Genomic DNA, 15,277 nt, shown 5'->3' with positions numbered 1-15,277 from the left:
CTCAAAAAACAAACAAAAAAACCCTGCAGATATAAAATATTGTAGATATAAGACAAGAATAATGATGAGCTTTACCTCATTCTTGTGTGTGAAAACTCAATTATATGAACTCAGTTCTTCCAATTTTAATATCCAAATTCAATATAACTCAAACCCAAAATATGATCAGGGATTTTTATGAAATATGAAAAGTTGATACTAAAATCATATAGGAGGATCAAAGAGATTAGAGCAACGTAGATAATTTTGAGGAAGAATAGAGTAGAAATTTGAAGTCCAACCAGACAGCAATCAATTTAAAGTTATACAACCCAATAGAGAGCACAGAAGCACAACTGTCTTGAATGATGCTTGATGTATTGCTGAGGCAATGACAGAAATCAAACTTAGTGATGGAGCTGCTATAACTGTTTATCTATGAGGAGAAAGTAAAATTAGATCATATGTTCACACCACACAAAAATAGATATTGGAAAAATTAAAGTCTCAAATGAAAAAGGTAAAATTTTAATTTTTAAGAATATACTATTTATTGTACATGTGTGTTTTGGTGGTGGTCGGGATGTCATGTTGCAACAGCACACATACAGAGGTCAGAAAAGAAACTATAGATGTTGGGTCTCTTCAGTATTTGAGTGACACTGATTAAACTCAGGTCATCAAGGTTGGCTACCAACTTTACCTGTGAAGCCATCTCCCTGGACTGCACTTTTTTATATATGATTTTTTATTGATTTATTCCTGTTACATTTCAATTGTTATTCCATCCCTTGTATCTTCCCATTCCTCCCTCCTTCCCATTTTCCCCTTATTCCCTTCCCTGATGACAGTTCCTGAGGGGGATTTCCTCCCCCTGTATATGCTCATAGGGTATCAAGTCTCTTCTTGGTAAGCTGCTATCCATCCTCTGAGTGCCACCAGGTCTCCCCCTCCAGGGGACATGGTCAAATATGAGGCACCAGAGTATGTGTGAAAGTCATACCCCACTCTCCACTCAACTGTGGAGAATGCTCTGTCCATTGGCTAGATCTGGGTAGGGGTTTGAAGTTTACGGCCTGTATTGTCCTTGGCTGGTGCCATAGTTTGAGCCTGACCTCTGGGCCTTTTATATATGATTTTAACTCTCATTGAAAATAGATTTTTTAAAAATATGCTATATCCTGATCAGCATTTCTCCTCCTCCAACTCCTTCCAGTTTGTCCTCATCCCTACCTACCCAAAGCCCCCCTCTATCATTAGAAAACAGACAGCTAAAACACACATACACCTGAATGGGGCAAAACAAGCAAACATGCATGAAAAAAGAGCCAAAGGAAAAGCACAAGAAACATACACAGGCACACAGAGACACTCACACACACAGAAATACCACAAAAACACAAAATCAGAAACCACAAGATATAAGTAAAAGATCTGTGAAGTTAAAAAAGATGCCTAAACAAATCTTTTTTGGAACAAAAACCTTCCAAAAATACCACTGAGTTCATTTTGTGTTGGCCATGTACTGCTGAGCATTGAGCCTGCCATTAAGTGTGGTTTGTATACCCAGTGAGACTCCATTGGAGAAAACAAATTTTTCATTTGTGAGCGATTGTCAATTGGAGATGAGGGTTGTGTCCACTTCCCCACTCAATCCTATGAGCCCAACTGGCTTAGACCTGTGCGGTTTCTGTGCATGCTGCCACAGCTTCTGAGAGTTCAGATAGGCATCAGTCCTGTTGTGTCTAGAAGGCTTTGTTTCCTTGATGTCTTCCATCTCCACCCTCTTACAGTCTTTCTGCCTCCTCCTCCACAAAGTTCCCTGAGCCATCAGGGGAAGGATTTGATGGAGATATCCTATTTAGGACTCAGTATTCCAAAGTCTCTCAGTTTTCGGACATTGTCTAGTTGTGTGTCTCTGTATTTGTTCCCATGAACCTACTGTAGGAGGAAGCTTCTATGATGAAGGCTGAGCATGACACTGACTTATGGATATAGAAAAATATCATTGAGTCATTTTATTGAAAGATTTCTTTAGCAGAGTAGTAGTATTTTATTTTCTCTAAGGTCCACAGTCTATCTGGTCTCAGGTTCTTGGCTACCTGAGCAGTATAAGGCATGGATTCTATTTTATGGACATGGTCTTAAATCTTATTGCATAGTGGTTAGCTACTCCCACAATTTTTGTGTTACTGTTGCATCAGTCAACCATTGTAGATCAAAGAGTTTGTAGCTGGATTGGTGTTTACCTTTCTTCTTTGGTAGCATGCAGTAAAGGCTGTAATCTGGTACCAATTTCATTTCTCCATTTTGAATGAGTTATGCAGGTGTCATCAACAGCATTAGGGCCTGGCCCACAATTTTAAGTTTTAGAACGTTAGGGTAAAGAAGATGATCTTAAACCAAACATAAAAAAAACTGTAAAGAGTATGTTGAAATTTTTATATATACTACAGAATGTTCACAAAATTAACTGTGCACTAAGATATAGCAAAATGGTCTGGAAATATGGCTCAGCAGTTAAGAGCACTGGTTTTTGCAGAGAATCCAAGTTCAACTATTAGCACCCACATGGTGGCTTACAACCACACAGAGGATCTAATACCCTCCTCTGACCTCTGAAGGCACCAGGCATGCATATACATTCATGAATATATATATGTGTATATATACACATACATGTATATGTGCATTTGTACATGCACATATATATGTATACGTGTGTAAATATGAATATATATTTGGTGCATATGTATGTATATATTCATGCAAAATACTCTCTCAAAAAATGAAAAAGCAAATCTAAAAACAAATTGATATAATTGCAGAAAATAATATGTCCTATAAATATTAACTAATAAAGAATAGGCATATTTACTAATCAAGAACTTTAATGAGGATAAAACAATCCACCGTGACATCTGCCCCTGCTTACAAAGCCTCAAGGCCTGCCCATGTTGACCTAGTACATACATCCAGATTTTACCTCTTAAAGGTTCTACAACCTTCCAAAACAGCAGAATCCCCAGCTGAGGAGCAAGTATTTAAAAGCATATGCATATGGGAGGCATTTCACATTAAACCTTCAACAGGTAGTTATGACAGAAGTTCAACTCATCAGTCATCAGAAACGTGAAGATTAAAATGTAGTCATCAGATGATCCAAAATGTGAAGGTCTGGTAAGGTTTTTAATAGAGTGTAGCAAACAGTATGCGCTATTCACTACTGCTGAGAGAATAAATTGGTAAAATCATTTGTGAGAGCACTTTGGTATGAAGATATGAGAAGGACCACCAAACCGCACATCAAGAATATTTTATAGAATCCTTTAAACTGATTTGCAAAGAGACTACTGTAAGGAAATTCATTGCATCGTGGTTTGTAATAGTGGGAAACTGAAAACTTGGACATTCTCAAGCAACAAGATAAAACCTTATAGCAATAAAGTAATAAATTATTATGCCCCGACATGGATACAGCTGCAAAAATGATGAAGGCCAAAAGCAACTCATAACGGTATGTATATTCTTCAGCATAAAGTTCTTAAATGTAATATTTAAGAACATGCAAAATAATGATATTAGATTTAATCACATGAAGTGACTATTTTGTTTTCTAAGTAAAGAATTTGCAGCATCTAAATTTCAAGGTACCACATGACTTACATGCATGGTATTGATGGCATAGAATTCAGTATGGCATTATCTCCTTAGTAGTGATGCTGAGGAGATAATGCTATGGGATTGATAAGGTACATTGGGGTGGCTTCAGGTTTGGCTGCTAGATTTTATTTCTTTTAAAAAAAATGGAATGTTCAGGATCCTGGATTATATTCCAGCATAGCAGATATGCAAAAGAAAAATGAAAAAAAAAATCCCCTCCAAACCAGATGGTTTTGAAAAAATTATGGCAGGTGTTAAATTTATTAAAGCAGGGTGATAATCATACTCAGTGTGTGTGTGTGTGTGTGTGTGTGTGTGTGTGTGTGTGTGTGTGTGTGTGTTTGTAGTCTTGTAGGTTTCTGTTGGCATTCTGATTTTTTAAAAAGAAAATTAATCTTAAAGGCATAAAATTTAATCTCACATTATAAAGAAATACTTACAAAAGTATTAAATCTTCTGCTGCTTACTTATCTGAACATAGCACCCATGAGACTTTCAGTATGACATTAAAAGCTGAAAAACATCTCTCGTCACACACCAGTTGAAAGCTTCCAATTTTATTTTGTTCCTTTAACGTTGGTAAGATCATCATCATGTAAACCATTCATTAGTGCCTCTCTTTTGCTTGCTCTTGTTTGGTGGTGGTCAGACTCATCTATGTGCCAGGTATTTGAAATCTGGTGATCATGTTAATTTTTCTTCCTTTTTTTTCTTAACCTCCAATACTTACAGGAATCTGCAAGCAGAATATGATCGTCTGAAACAGCAGCATGAGCATAAAGGCCTGTCCCCACTGCCGTCTCCTCCTGAGATGATGCCCACCTCTCCCCAGAGTCCCAGGGATGCCGAGCTCATTGCAGAGGCCAAGCTACTGCGCCAACACAAAGGACGTCTGGAAGCCAGGATGCAAATCCTGGAGGACCACAATAAACAGCTGGAGTCACAGTTACATAGACTGAGGCAGCTCCTGGAGCAAGTAAGGTCCCACCTCTCTAATATTGGCTAGTTACAAACTCACTTTCTCCTTTAAACAAAACCAAAAGAGAGAACCCATGTGCTTGTACTTCACCTTTAAAGTACCTTTCAATATTTATTTGACATCATTTCCTCTCCAAATACAATTGGTTTTGGTTTTTCTGTTCATTTGATTTTTACCAGTTGGAAATGCATCTTTTTAAATATTTTTTATTTATTAATTCATTCATATTACATCCCAATTGTTATCCTCCCATTCCTCCCTCCCTCCCACTTTCACCCTATTCCCCTCCCTATGACTGTGACTGAGGGGGACCTTCTTCCCCTGTATATGCTCATAGGGTATCAAGTCTCTTCTTGGTAGTCTGCTATCCTTCCGGTGAGTGCTACCGGGCCTCCTCTTCAAGGACACATGCTCAAATATGGGGCACCAAAGTTTGTGTGAAAGTCAGTCCCCACTCTCCACTCAACTGTAGAGAATGTCCTGTCCATTGGCTAGATCTGAGTAGGGGTTCGAAGTTTACTGCACTTATAGTCCTTGGGTGGTGTCATAGTTTGAGCAGGACCCCTGGGCCCAGATCTGCCCATCATAATGTTTTTCTTGTAGGTTTCTAGGACCCTCTGGATCCTTCTATTTCCCCATTCTCCCATGCTTCTCTCACCTAGAGTCCCAATAGGATGTCCTCACATCTATCCCACTTTCATGGTAGGTGAAGACTTTCATGGAACATGCCCCTTGGGCTAGTGTCCAGTTATAAGTGAGTAATATAACTGGAAATGCATCTTATATGGAAATGCCAGTTGTTCTCTGGAAAGGAAAGTTTGACTGTTTGGGCTTTTTTTCTTCTCCCAATCACTAACACATAATTTAAAGATTTACATATGCATTGGGAACACAGGACAATATAGCATTAAAAAATACCCTAGCCCGACATGCTCTAGGTTGTCTGAGAGTTTAAAATTTTCAAATATTGTTCTTTCTATTACGTTACTTAATACTTCTGCAGAATATCAATTCAACATTACCTTTTGGGGTTTTATATGATCTCTGCCTTCCCTTGGCCTTCTGAATTTCTTAGCCTTTTAATTTTGTGACAAGTCCTCCCATATCTATATTTTTTCTGCATTTTATAAGACATCACAGTTCAGATGTAAAGACATATCTATCCATGGATCATATCAACAATAAAATATTCCACATTCTCCTGGCTGTCTAGAATAATCCTATTTTTTGAGTCTATAGTATTCCTATAATGTTGTGAGTCTATTGTGAAAATACTTTTCTTCTGTTGCGTACTTTAGCCCCAGGCTGAGGCCAAGGTGAATGGCACCACACTGTCTTCTCCTTCTACCTCTCTGCAGAGGTCAGATAGCAGTCAGCCTATGCTGCTCCGAGTGGTTGGCAGTCAAACTTCAGAATCTATGGGTAAGTATCAGCTACTTCCAGAATTAGCTACTCTTAGTATCTGAAAAAAAATTAAAATTTCTGCTACCAATACAAATCATGAAGTAACTTCTCTAACACCAGCATCACACACACATACACACACACACACACATACACACACACACACACACACACACACACACACACACACACACACACACACGCATGCATGTGAGTACCTTAGAGGTTGAGCTAATCCTAGCCCTTAATAATCGAACTTCCCAGTTGCTCAGGGCAACGTAAAGTAATACTACATAGTTCTGGAAGCGGCAAGGCTTGGCGGCCAATTGATATTTATGAAGGATTCCAAAAGTTGGAGTAGAGACCAAATATACCCTGAAGTGTAGAAATAGTGTAAATAATGGTCTACAGGTAAAAAGCTTTACAATGGTAAGAAATAGCAAGTAGTGTGATTAATTAAATAGAAAACTAGGACTTCAAGCAAGATGTAAAGAGAAGTGAGGCTACAGAGGAAAGAGGATCACATTATAAAGATGCTTAACATGTCAAAGAACTTCTGAAAATTCTGTCACAGGTAAGATTATCTGAAAAGGTATTTCTTAAAAGATGTATTCTGAAACCTACATCTGCCCAAGGAAAAACCTTTCTAGATGGATACACCAATTGTTCTGAGAAATGGTAGGAGGCATCTATGAAACTATTCCATGTAAATAGAGATTCTAGCACCTAGAGACTTACTGTGAGGGGGAAGAAGTGAGGAGATTTGGTTGTGAATATAGAGCAATGCTTTTTGTCCACCTCTCGCCATGCTGATGGAACATAAGGCCTTAGGCATGTTATGCAAGTACTTTACTACACAACTATACTCCCAACCTCAGTATTGTATTGCTTCTAAAATGTGTATATTATTATTTGTATGTGTATGTATGTCCTTGTGTATGTGGGTATGTGTATGGATGACTTAGAAGGCCAGAAGAGGGCACTAGATCCCCTGGAGCTGAAATTACAGATGGTTGTGAGCCACTTGACATGGTTGCAGAAAACTGAAATCTGGTCCTTTTTAAGAGTGGCAAAAATTCTTAATCACTGGGCCGTCTTTCTGGCCCTCCATTAGTATAATGTTTGATTGTTTTGTAGTGCATTTGAGAAAATAGCAGACTTCTTGAATTAAACTACACATCCATTGATTTGACTGCCGAAGGACATGAAAGGAGAAATATGTAACAAAGGTGTCTGGATACAATACTTTCGGGGAAGACCTTTGTTCTGTTTTCTTTTCTGTTGCTATGACAAAATCCATGACCTAAAACAATCTAAGAGAATAAGTATTTATTTCAGTTTCTAGCTTCCAGTCTATCACTGAGGGAGGTCAGGGCAAGAACTCAAACAGGAATTTGAAGCAGAGACCACTGAGGAACTCTCTTTTCCAGTGTATATACCCACACTTAGCTAGCTTTCTTGTAAAGCCTAGGGCCTTCTGCACAAGAATGGTGCTGCCCACATTATGCTGGGCCCTCCTCTATCAGTTAACAATCAACTCCATCCGTGACAGATCTTCTCACCAGCCAGTCTATCTGGGAAATCCCTGAATTGAGACTCCTTCCTAAGGTGACCTTAAGCTGTATCATGTTGACGAAGCTAAATAGGACAACCTCTATTTGGGTAATAGGGTAGAGTAAAGGACTGAGAAATATATACAGTGTCAAGGAAGATATGCTCAAAAAGATGAAATCTAAAGGAGCCAGTGGAAATGAAAGTTAATTACAAATAATTGGATTATTGTGAATGATTGGCCATTTCAGAGAAGGGAAGTTGATCAATGAAAAGGCATGAAAATTGGGGAAAAGAAAGAAACTTAGAGCATTTTGTATTAGTTACTTTTTCCATTGCTTAAGGGTAAAAGTGTTCCTTTTGTCTTAGTTTGAGGGTACAGTCTATCACAGTGGGGAAGGCATTACTGCAGAAACTTGAGAAAGCTGGTCATATTACATCCCCAGTTAGGAAATAGGAGGACATGAGTGCTGGTGATTAGTTCACATTCTTTTATAGTAAGACCACAAAGCCATCCAGTGGAAAGAAAGCACCTACATGTAGGGTGGGTCTTCCCACCTCAGTTCACCCAGTCTAAATCTTCCTCACAGGCATGCCTACATATTTGTCTCCTAGATGATTCTAGATTCTGTCAAGATGATAACTAGCTCTCACAATTCCCAAGTTGGAATGAGGGCTCAAGATAGAGTTGGTTGAATTTAGAGAGGAAATGGTAAGTGTTTAGTGTCATTTGTTCTTATGTTATTTATTCTTCTTCGGGAATCTCTGCACAGGACTGGGTTCTAAGAAAGCTATAGTTGGTGATGCATACATGATCAAAGCAAAGCAAACCGAGGCAGCTATTGTTCAGTGTCATGAATGGTTATGACAGCGCTTGTCAGGTAATGCTCACTGTTTTTCCTAATAAGACAATCATGTTTCATGAATACTACCAGTATTCTACTCTTTTATGAATGAATAAGCATGAATCAACCCTATGACTTTATTTCTCTTTGTGGGTCCTAAGCCAATTATCCTTGGGATTCCCACCAGTTCCTGGAAGATCAGTTTGAGAGGTGACTCAACAACATAGTGACACTACAGCTTAAAAACAACCCCCAAATCAGTATTAATTCACAGAAAGGCTTCTTAATTGTTCACGCTCAAAGCCCTGTGTAGGAACTCATGTTTGAAATGATCTGTGGGATAGACTAAAGAGAGACAAAGTGCTCAACTCAGATTGTAAGGGCCAGAATATAAGGTTGAAGGCATGAATGAGCTTTAGTGGAAGATCAGGAGATTACAGTGAAGCTGGGTGCAGACTCACACTTTAATCCCAATAATTGGGAAGCAGAGGCAGGGTGATACTGCAAGTTCCAGGCCAGCTAGGTTTACATAGTGAATTCTAGGCTAGCCAAGGCTATAGTGAGACCCTATCTCAAAAACAAAAACAAAAACAAAATGAGGGGTTGGGGAGAGAAGGAGAATAGACAGATTTTGGTCTGAGCAGTGACACTGTGGTCAGGGAAGTTGACCTCTTCCTAAAATTTAGCACTTAAGGTGTAGGTTCCCATTCAGCTTCTAAGGGTGGTACATGGAGATCATTGAAAAGGTTAGAGTATACATATAGTGGGATACAACCAGGATTGAATAATTCATTAGCAGGGTGCTGAGACCATTGGAGCAATAATAGAGATTCACAGATGTTGAAGAAGGTTGATGAGGGCTCTAAAAAGATAAGTACACCCGAGGAAAGAAAGAAGAGTTGATGTAAATGCAGTGGTGTTCAGGAATCTAGAGCAGAGTGGAGGGCACATTAAGGTCCAGATAAGTCAAACCTTATAGGAAGGCTTGCTGTGAAGCAGAAGAGGATATGCTTGAGACTGTTTTCTTTATTACACCTCACTGATTTACGGCAATCTCTCAGATTCTCTTTTTGCACATGAGATCCGAATATAGCTAATGGACTTGTGGAAGTGGAAGTTATAGCATAAAGCATGAAAAAATACTGCACACCTTTGAGAAGTCAATAAATTCTGAAAGCAAATGAGCTTTAGTGTCTCTGTTATTCTCTACTTCAGGGTTTTCCTTCTTTTTGAAGTAATACATGAGAAGTTAAATCACATATCTTAGTGCTGAGCCTCAGAACTCTGGATGCTTAGAAGCATTAATTATTTAGTTTGTCAACACCTAAGAAGCAAGATACCTGTTAAAGCACTCAAATAAAAGTACATGGCAGGATGTGGTACTGATGATTTGTAGAACCAAGAATATTCTGACAGAACTGACTACACAGAGAGAAGTGCTATATGCCAGTGCCCAAGTTAGGATAAGAGATAACTTGCTTATATAAATTTGATGGGATATGTTGCAAGGTTTGTTTTACTGAACTGTGTAAGCCAACTTTATTTAATAAAGAGGAATAGGAGAAGTTTTTAAAGTGACGGTTCCAGATGTTTAAATAACTGTGATATGTCTTCTTGTACTTTGAGCTTTTGAGATGTGGTAGGGACGAGATTGGCTGAGTTGTATTATAGATAGCAGAAGTATTCTCTAAATACACAGCCCCAATCATTTTCTTTCAAGTGAAGTATGGTAGAAGTTATCTAAGAATTCAACTGCAGTTGATTCTCCACACATGCAAGTTCCCTATCATGGATATAATCAAACTAATTTTGAAATATTTGGGATAGGTATGTCCATTTGTAAGGAAACACATAGATTTTTAGGTCATTATTTCCTGAATTGAATAATAATGCAACAACTAGTTAGATAGGATTTACATTGTATTAGGTGTTATAAGTAATGCAGACGTGATTTAAACTAAATGGGAAAATAAAAGTACTTTATATAAAGGACTTTAGCAGTCATAGATTTGGTATGTATAAGATCCTGTAATCACATCTCCCCAGATACAGAGGGACCACTGTACCTTTTAAGAGCACAAAGTACTTCTCATTGATAAGTCTTCATGCATTGTTTGTATTCTATACAGTTGTTACTGACTGAGCTAATGGAATTTACATTTTATTGGAAGAGACAAAGAAATACAGATGAGCAAAACTTGTCTTTTTGGCACTCTTGACCTCTCTCTACTCATGTATATTCCTTCCTAACAACTCTTCATACTCAGTGACTCCTGACCTCCTTGAACTGACTTTTCTTAAGATGTCTTCTGATTTGTTTATTTAAAATATCAAACAATTCTCAAGCATTTAAAAGAGATTTGATGGTTAACATCGGATATTTATGTGATTTGTTTTCATCTTTTTATTTAGGAAAAACTCCAGATTTATAGCAAAGTTGCAATTAATTCAACATTTCGTCACAGTTTCCATATATCCATTTATTTATGTAGCCTTAGACTAATGTTTTGTTTATATTGACATCTACTTATATATTTCTATATATCTTTACATACTTGGCATAGACTTATCCATCTTTAATGTGCATATCCATAATACTTATATTTATAATTGTTGGCTTGTTTATTTCACTGAGCCATTTAGTGTCTGTTTCACACAAAATAACATTTTGCTCAAAAAACGTGAAAACATGTCTTTCAAAATGTAAGATACATTCTTACATAACCAATGTAGAATTTCCCATTCAAGAAACAAAATTGGGGCCAAGACTGTCAATCACTGGTAGTGCTTTATGTGGTATGTGCAAGGCCCTGAATTCAATATGTAGCACCACAAAATCAAGAGACTGTTGCTGTCTACTCGGCAACTTCAACTGTGATATCTTCAATTCTGCCAATAACATTCTCTATAGCTATTTCTTATGAAAGGCCATGCTTTCCATTTCATTGTTAAGTCTCTGTAGTGTCTTTCAGTCTCAAACACTTTCCAGGCATCTTTACCTGATTCAAGACCAGGTGTTTGTGGAATGGTCCTTGATTGGGATCTGCCTTCTTCTTTCCTTCTGAGTTTGTTCCTGATAAATATTTTAGGTAGAGTTACCATGTAGATGATGTGCAATATTCTTTCATTGAATTATATCTTGGCTTACTTTAAGGCTCACTCTTCATCCTCCTCATTCTTCTTCACTCTTCCTGGGTCTTCTATTCTTTGGCTTCTACTATGTTGGCAACTCTATGTCCAGATTTCTAGCCCAGTCGTTACCCATCAGTGTTTCTGTATAAAAATAGAGTCCAATGGAATTCCCCACTTTTTTCCTTTTTACTCCTATCTCTCACTGTATCCTACCACCTATTATAAATGTAAGACTGTTTTGGTTCTTCTACTTCAATCCAGCCTTTTGTCATCTATTACCTGAACACAAATGCATACTGTCCTGATTGGTTTCTCTCTTTGTCCTCTCTTTTGTTTAAAGCCATCTTCCAGTTGTTCCTAGTTACTTTTCAGTTATGTAGATTACATCATACTGTTTCTGGCAGAAAGCTTGATTTACCTACTGAATGAATTCCAAATTCTTTAACATAGAAACAGAGTTTTTTACTAGCCTAAAATAGATTATCCTTTTTGCACACAGTGGATCTTCCTGTGTAACTTCATCATACACTATATGGTTTTGTCTTGAATTATATCATTTAATTTATTCTATATTACAGATAATTATTGGCATTTCTTTTCTCCTCATAGAATACCCTAGAACTTAAGCTCCTTAAAGACAGTGCCAATTTCTTGATTTTTTTTATTTCCCAATTGATAATTCCCAGTGTAATAAACATGCAGTAAAGTTCTTGGTACCTTACTCTTTTGAAAGTCAGGCACAACAAATTCATTTTTTTTTGTATTTTATTTGCATGCATGTTTTGCCTGCATGTATGTCTGTGCACCATTGTCTTAGTTAGGGTTTATTTTGCTGTGAAGAAACACCATGACCACAGCAATTCTTATAAGGGAAGACATTTCACTAGGGCTTTCTTACAGTTCAAAGGTTTAGTCCATTATGATCATGGTAGGACACATGGCAGACATTGTGCTAGAAAGGTACCTGAAAGTTCTACATCTGAGTCCATAGGCAGCAGGTAGAGAGAGAGACCCACTGGGCCTTGAGCTTGTGAAACCTCAAAATCCACCCCTAGTGACACACTTCCTCCAACAAAGCCACACGTACTCCAACAAGGCTACACCTCCTAATACCACCACTCCCTTTAAGCTTATGGGGACCATTTTCATTCAAACTACCACAAACATATGCACATCCCTGTTATCTTCAGAGGCTAAAACTGACTGTTTGGTTCGCTGGAACTGGAGTTACGGACACTTATGAGCCACCATTTGGGTGCTGGGAACCAGACCTGGGTCCTCTGGAATGCTTTTAACTGACAATCCATTTCTCCAGCCCCAAGCACAATATCTATGTTTGTACAGACGGGAAAAATTCATATATTTAAGCTATTTAAATGTATGTTGTATCATAATTTAAAGCTGATCAACTAATAATCAACAACATCTTTTCACACCACAGTTTATTAACAAAGGACTGAAAGAAGTTGCGGAAAGCAACTGTTTTCAATTGGGATATGAAAACACAGTTGGATGTAAATGTAAATGTATTAGATAAATCATAGTACTTTTTCTACTGAAAAACTAGAGACAACCAAGGAAACCAAGACATAAATACCAGAAATAATAACACATGAAGGTGAAAATGGGTTAAACTCCCTCCCCCAAATGGTGGGCATAATCTTAAAAAAATTATGTATACCAATATAAGTTACAGGTTAACTAACACTATATCTTGATTGTTTTAAACAGAAGATAAGAGAAAGGCTTTGTTATGGAATCCCTCTCACTAGATCAATTATTGAAAAACAACTCATTTTTGTAAGTGGGTCAGTGCTATGAATGTTATCAATGACTAGTGATGTCATGGTGATTATATATGTTCACATGTACCCTCTTTTATAAGAAATAAGTAAGTTGCTAAGGCACAGATCCATTTTGAAAAGAAAATAATTTGCCTAGATACAGTTATTTCTAAACTTTAACTTGAAATGAAGCCAGAGAATATTGTTAATAACCCCAAAAGAATTTTTAGGCATGGTCATGAGAATCAATTTGGAGTAGAACCAAATTGAAGGCTTGGAATTAAGAAATTGCCATGAATTCCTTTAATTTCTAGCAATATACTATTTGAGTAGGCAATGAGTCAGTGAGGTAGGGATAGTAACTGGCCAAATTCCAAGTGGGTACAAGTGGCACTCAGTGTGCATTTTCTTAGCAATAAGTGAAGAAAAAGGGTAGTTAGCAATCTTGTCAAGAATATGACTATTATAATTAGAATGTGCTGGCTTGTCTTTTGTATTATAGCTGCATAGTGTATTATTAGGCAAACTGTAAATATTAGTATCTTACTGTGCTGGCTAATTAAAACAAAGTGTATCCTTATTTTTTTAACCTTTAAAGTTGATATGTATTTACTGTTATTTATGGGATCCCATATTATAATTTGGTTCACATATATAACATGTAATGATCAAGTTGTGGTAATTAGCATTTCTGTATCCATAATCTTAGTCTTCTTACATGTTGAGAACCAGTGACAGTTATTTTAAATAGCCAAAAAAATTTCAATTTGGGCATTACTTGTTCATATCTGTTAGTTGGCTACAGTTATACAGGAGCTCAGCTGAACTTCACCCATGGTTCTGAATTGAGTTCAAGAATGTTCACACTGTCTCTCATCCTCTGTGTGTCAGGAGGCCACCTGAACCATGCGTTTTTTCTGGTACATAAACATAAGAAGGCAAATGTAACAACTAACAATCTAAGCTTCTCTGTATGCCACATCCATTCACATTCCATTTACCATAACTAGTCACATGACCAAGTCTACATTCATGGACCATGGGAGAGCACTCCTACCCATTGATCACTGTGTGGATATTGATAACCGCTCTGCTTCCCTTTGAGCAAACTGAACACAGAAGACTTCCAGGAGCTTTGTGGTTGCGCTTCCTTTGTCTGTTGCTCTATTTCCTTATATGCCTGTGTGATCCTTAATACTTTGGCTCAGTTGTATTTCCCCCTTTTCTTAGTGTTTATCAGTCCTTTGCTCACTTACATAATTGATGAGTGCCTACAGGAGAGGGCTTTGGATCTCTGGAGCAGTAGTTACAGGTGGTTGTGAGCTACTAACATGGGTGCCTAGAACTGAGTTCAGGTCCTATAAAAAGAACAAGAAGCGCTGTTGAACCATCTCTTCAGCCCCTTCAATGTGTGGAGTTCTTTTTAAACATTAAGAAAAAAACCTTGTCCCAGTATCTAACAATGCATTACTAGTACTTTATTTTTAAAATATTCATGAGTATATATTAATTGTATAAAGAAATACATTTTATTATGACATTTTTATAGTAAAGGATTTTGATCACATTCAGCATCATCCTTCTCTTTTTTCATCCTTCTTTTTTATCTTCTTTCCCCTCTCACTTTTCCCCTTCCAAGGTTTCATTTAACTGTTCCACCTTTTCAGTATAATCAAATATAGAATATATTAGGCACTATGAACATTTCAGTTAGCCTATTTGCCTTTTCTTCTGCATATATGTAATAAATAAATATTATTTGTTCTTACAAAGACATTAGTTAAACCATTATGAGAAATCTGGAAATTATTTAAAAAAAACTGAGGAAACAGATTATACATGTTCATATACAACTTAGGATGTATTAGGTGCTCTAAAATATTAGTATGGTTATTAGATCAGTAGCTGGGTACATACATAGCTCCCTGCATTCAAACTCT

The 15,277-nt window shown here is 37.3% G+C and overlaps 1 protein-coding gene across 15 annotated transcripts in view; it reads left to right on the top strand.

Annotated features, from left to right (window-relative positions):
- The window catches only part of DMD (dystrophin), a gene marked incomplete at its 3' end in the record, with an annotated part of 2,106,393 nt that overhangs the window by 2,073,527 nt on the left and 17,589 nt on the right, over positions 1-15,277 (top strand). For all 15 annotated transcript variants that reach the window (XM_084788839.1, XM_084788837.1, XM_084788840.1 and 12 more), the window contains 2 exons: positions 4,375-4,618; positions 5,920-6,043. In XM_084788839.1, coding sequence (XP_084644965.1) covers positions 4,375-4,618; positions 5,920-6,043 — 368 coding nt within the window. The remainder of the gene's footprint in view (positions 1-4,374; positions 4,619-5,919; positions 6,044-15,277) is intronic.

The sequence above is a fragment of the Acomys minous genome (assembly GCF_964271855.1).
Source record: "Acomys minous genome assembly, chromosome: 7".
Taxonomy (NCBI): Eukaryota; Metazoa; Chordata; class Mammalia; order Rodentia; family Muridae; genus Acomys; species Acomys minous.
This window is presented reverse-complemented; position numbering and strand designations above follow the sequence as displayed.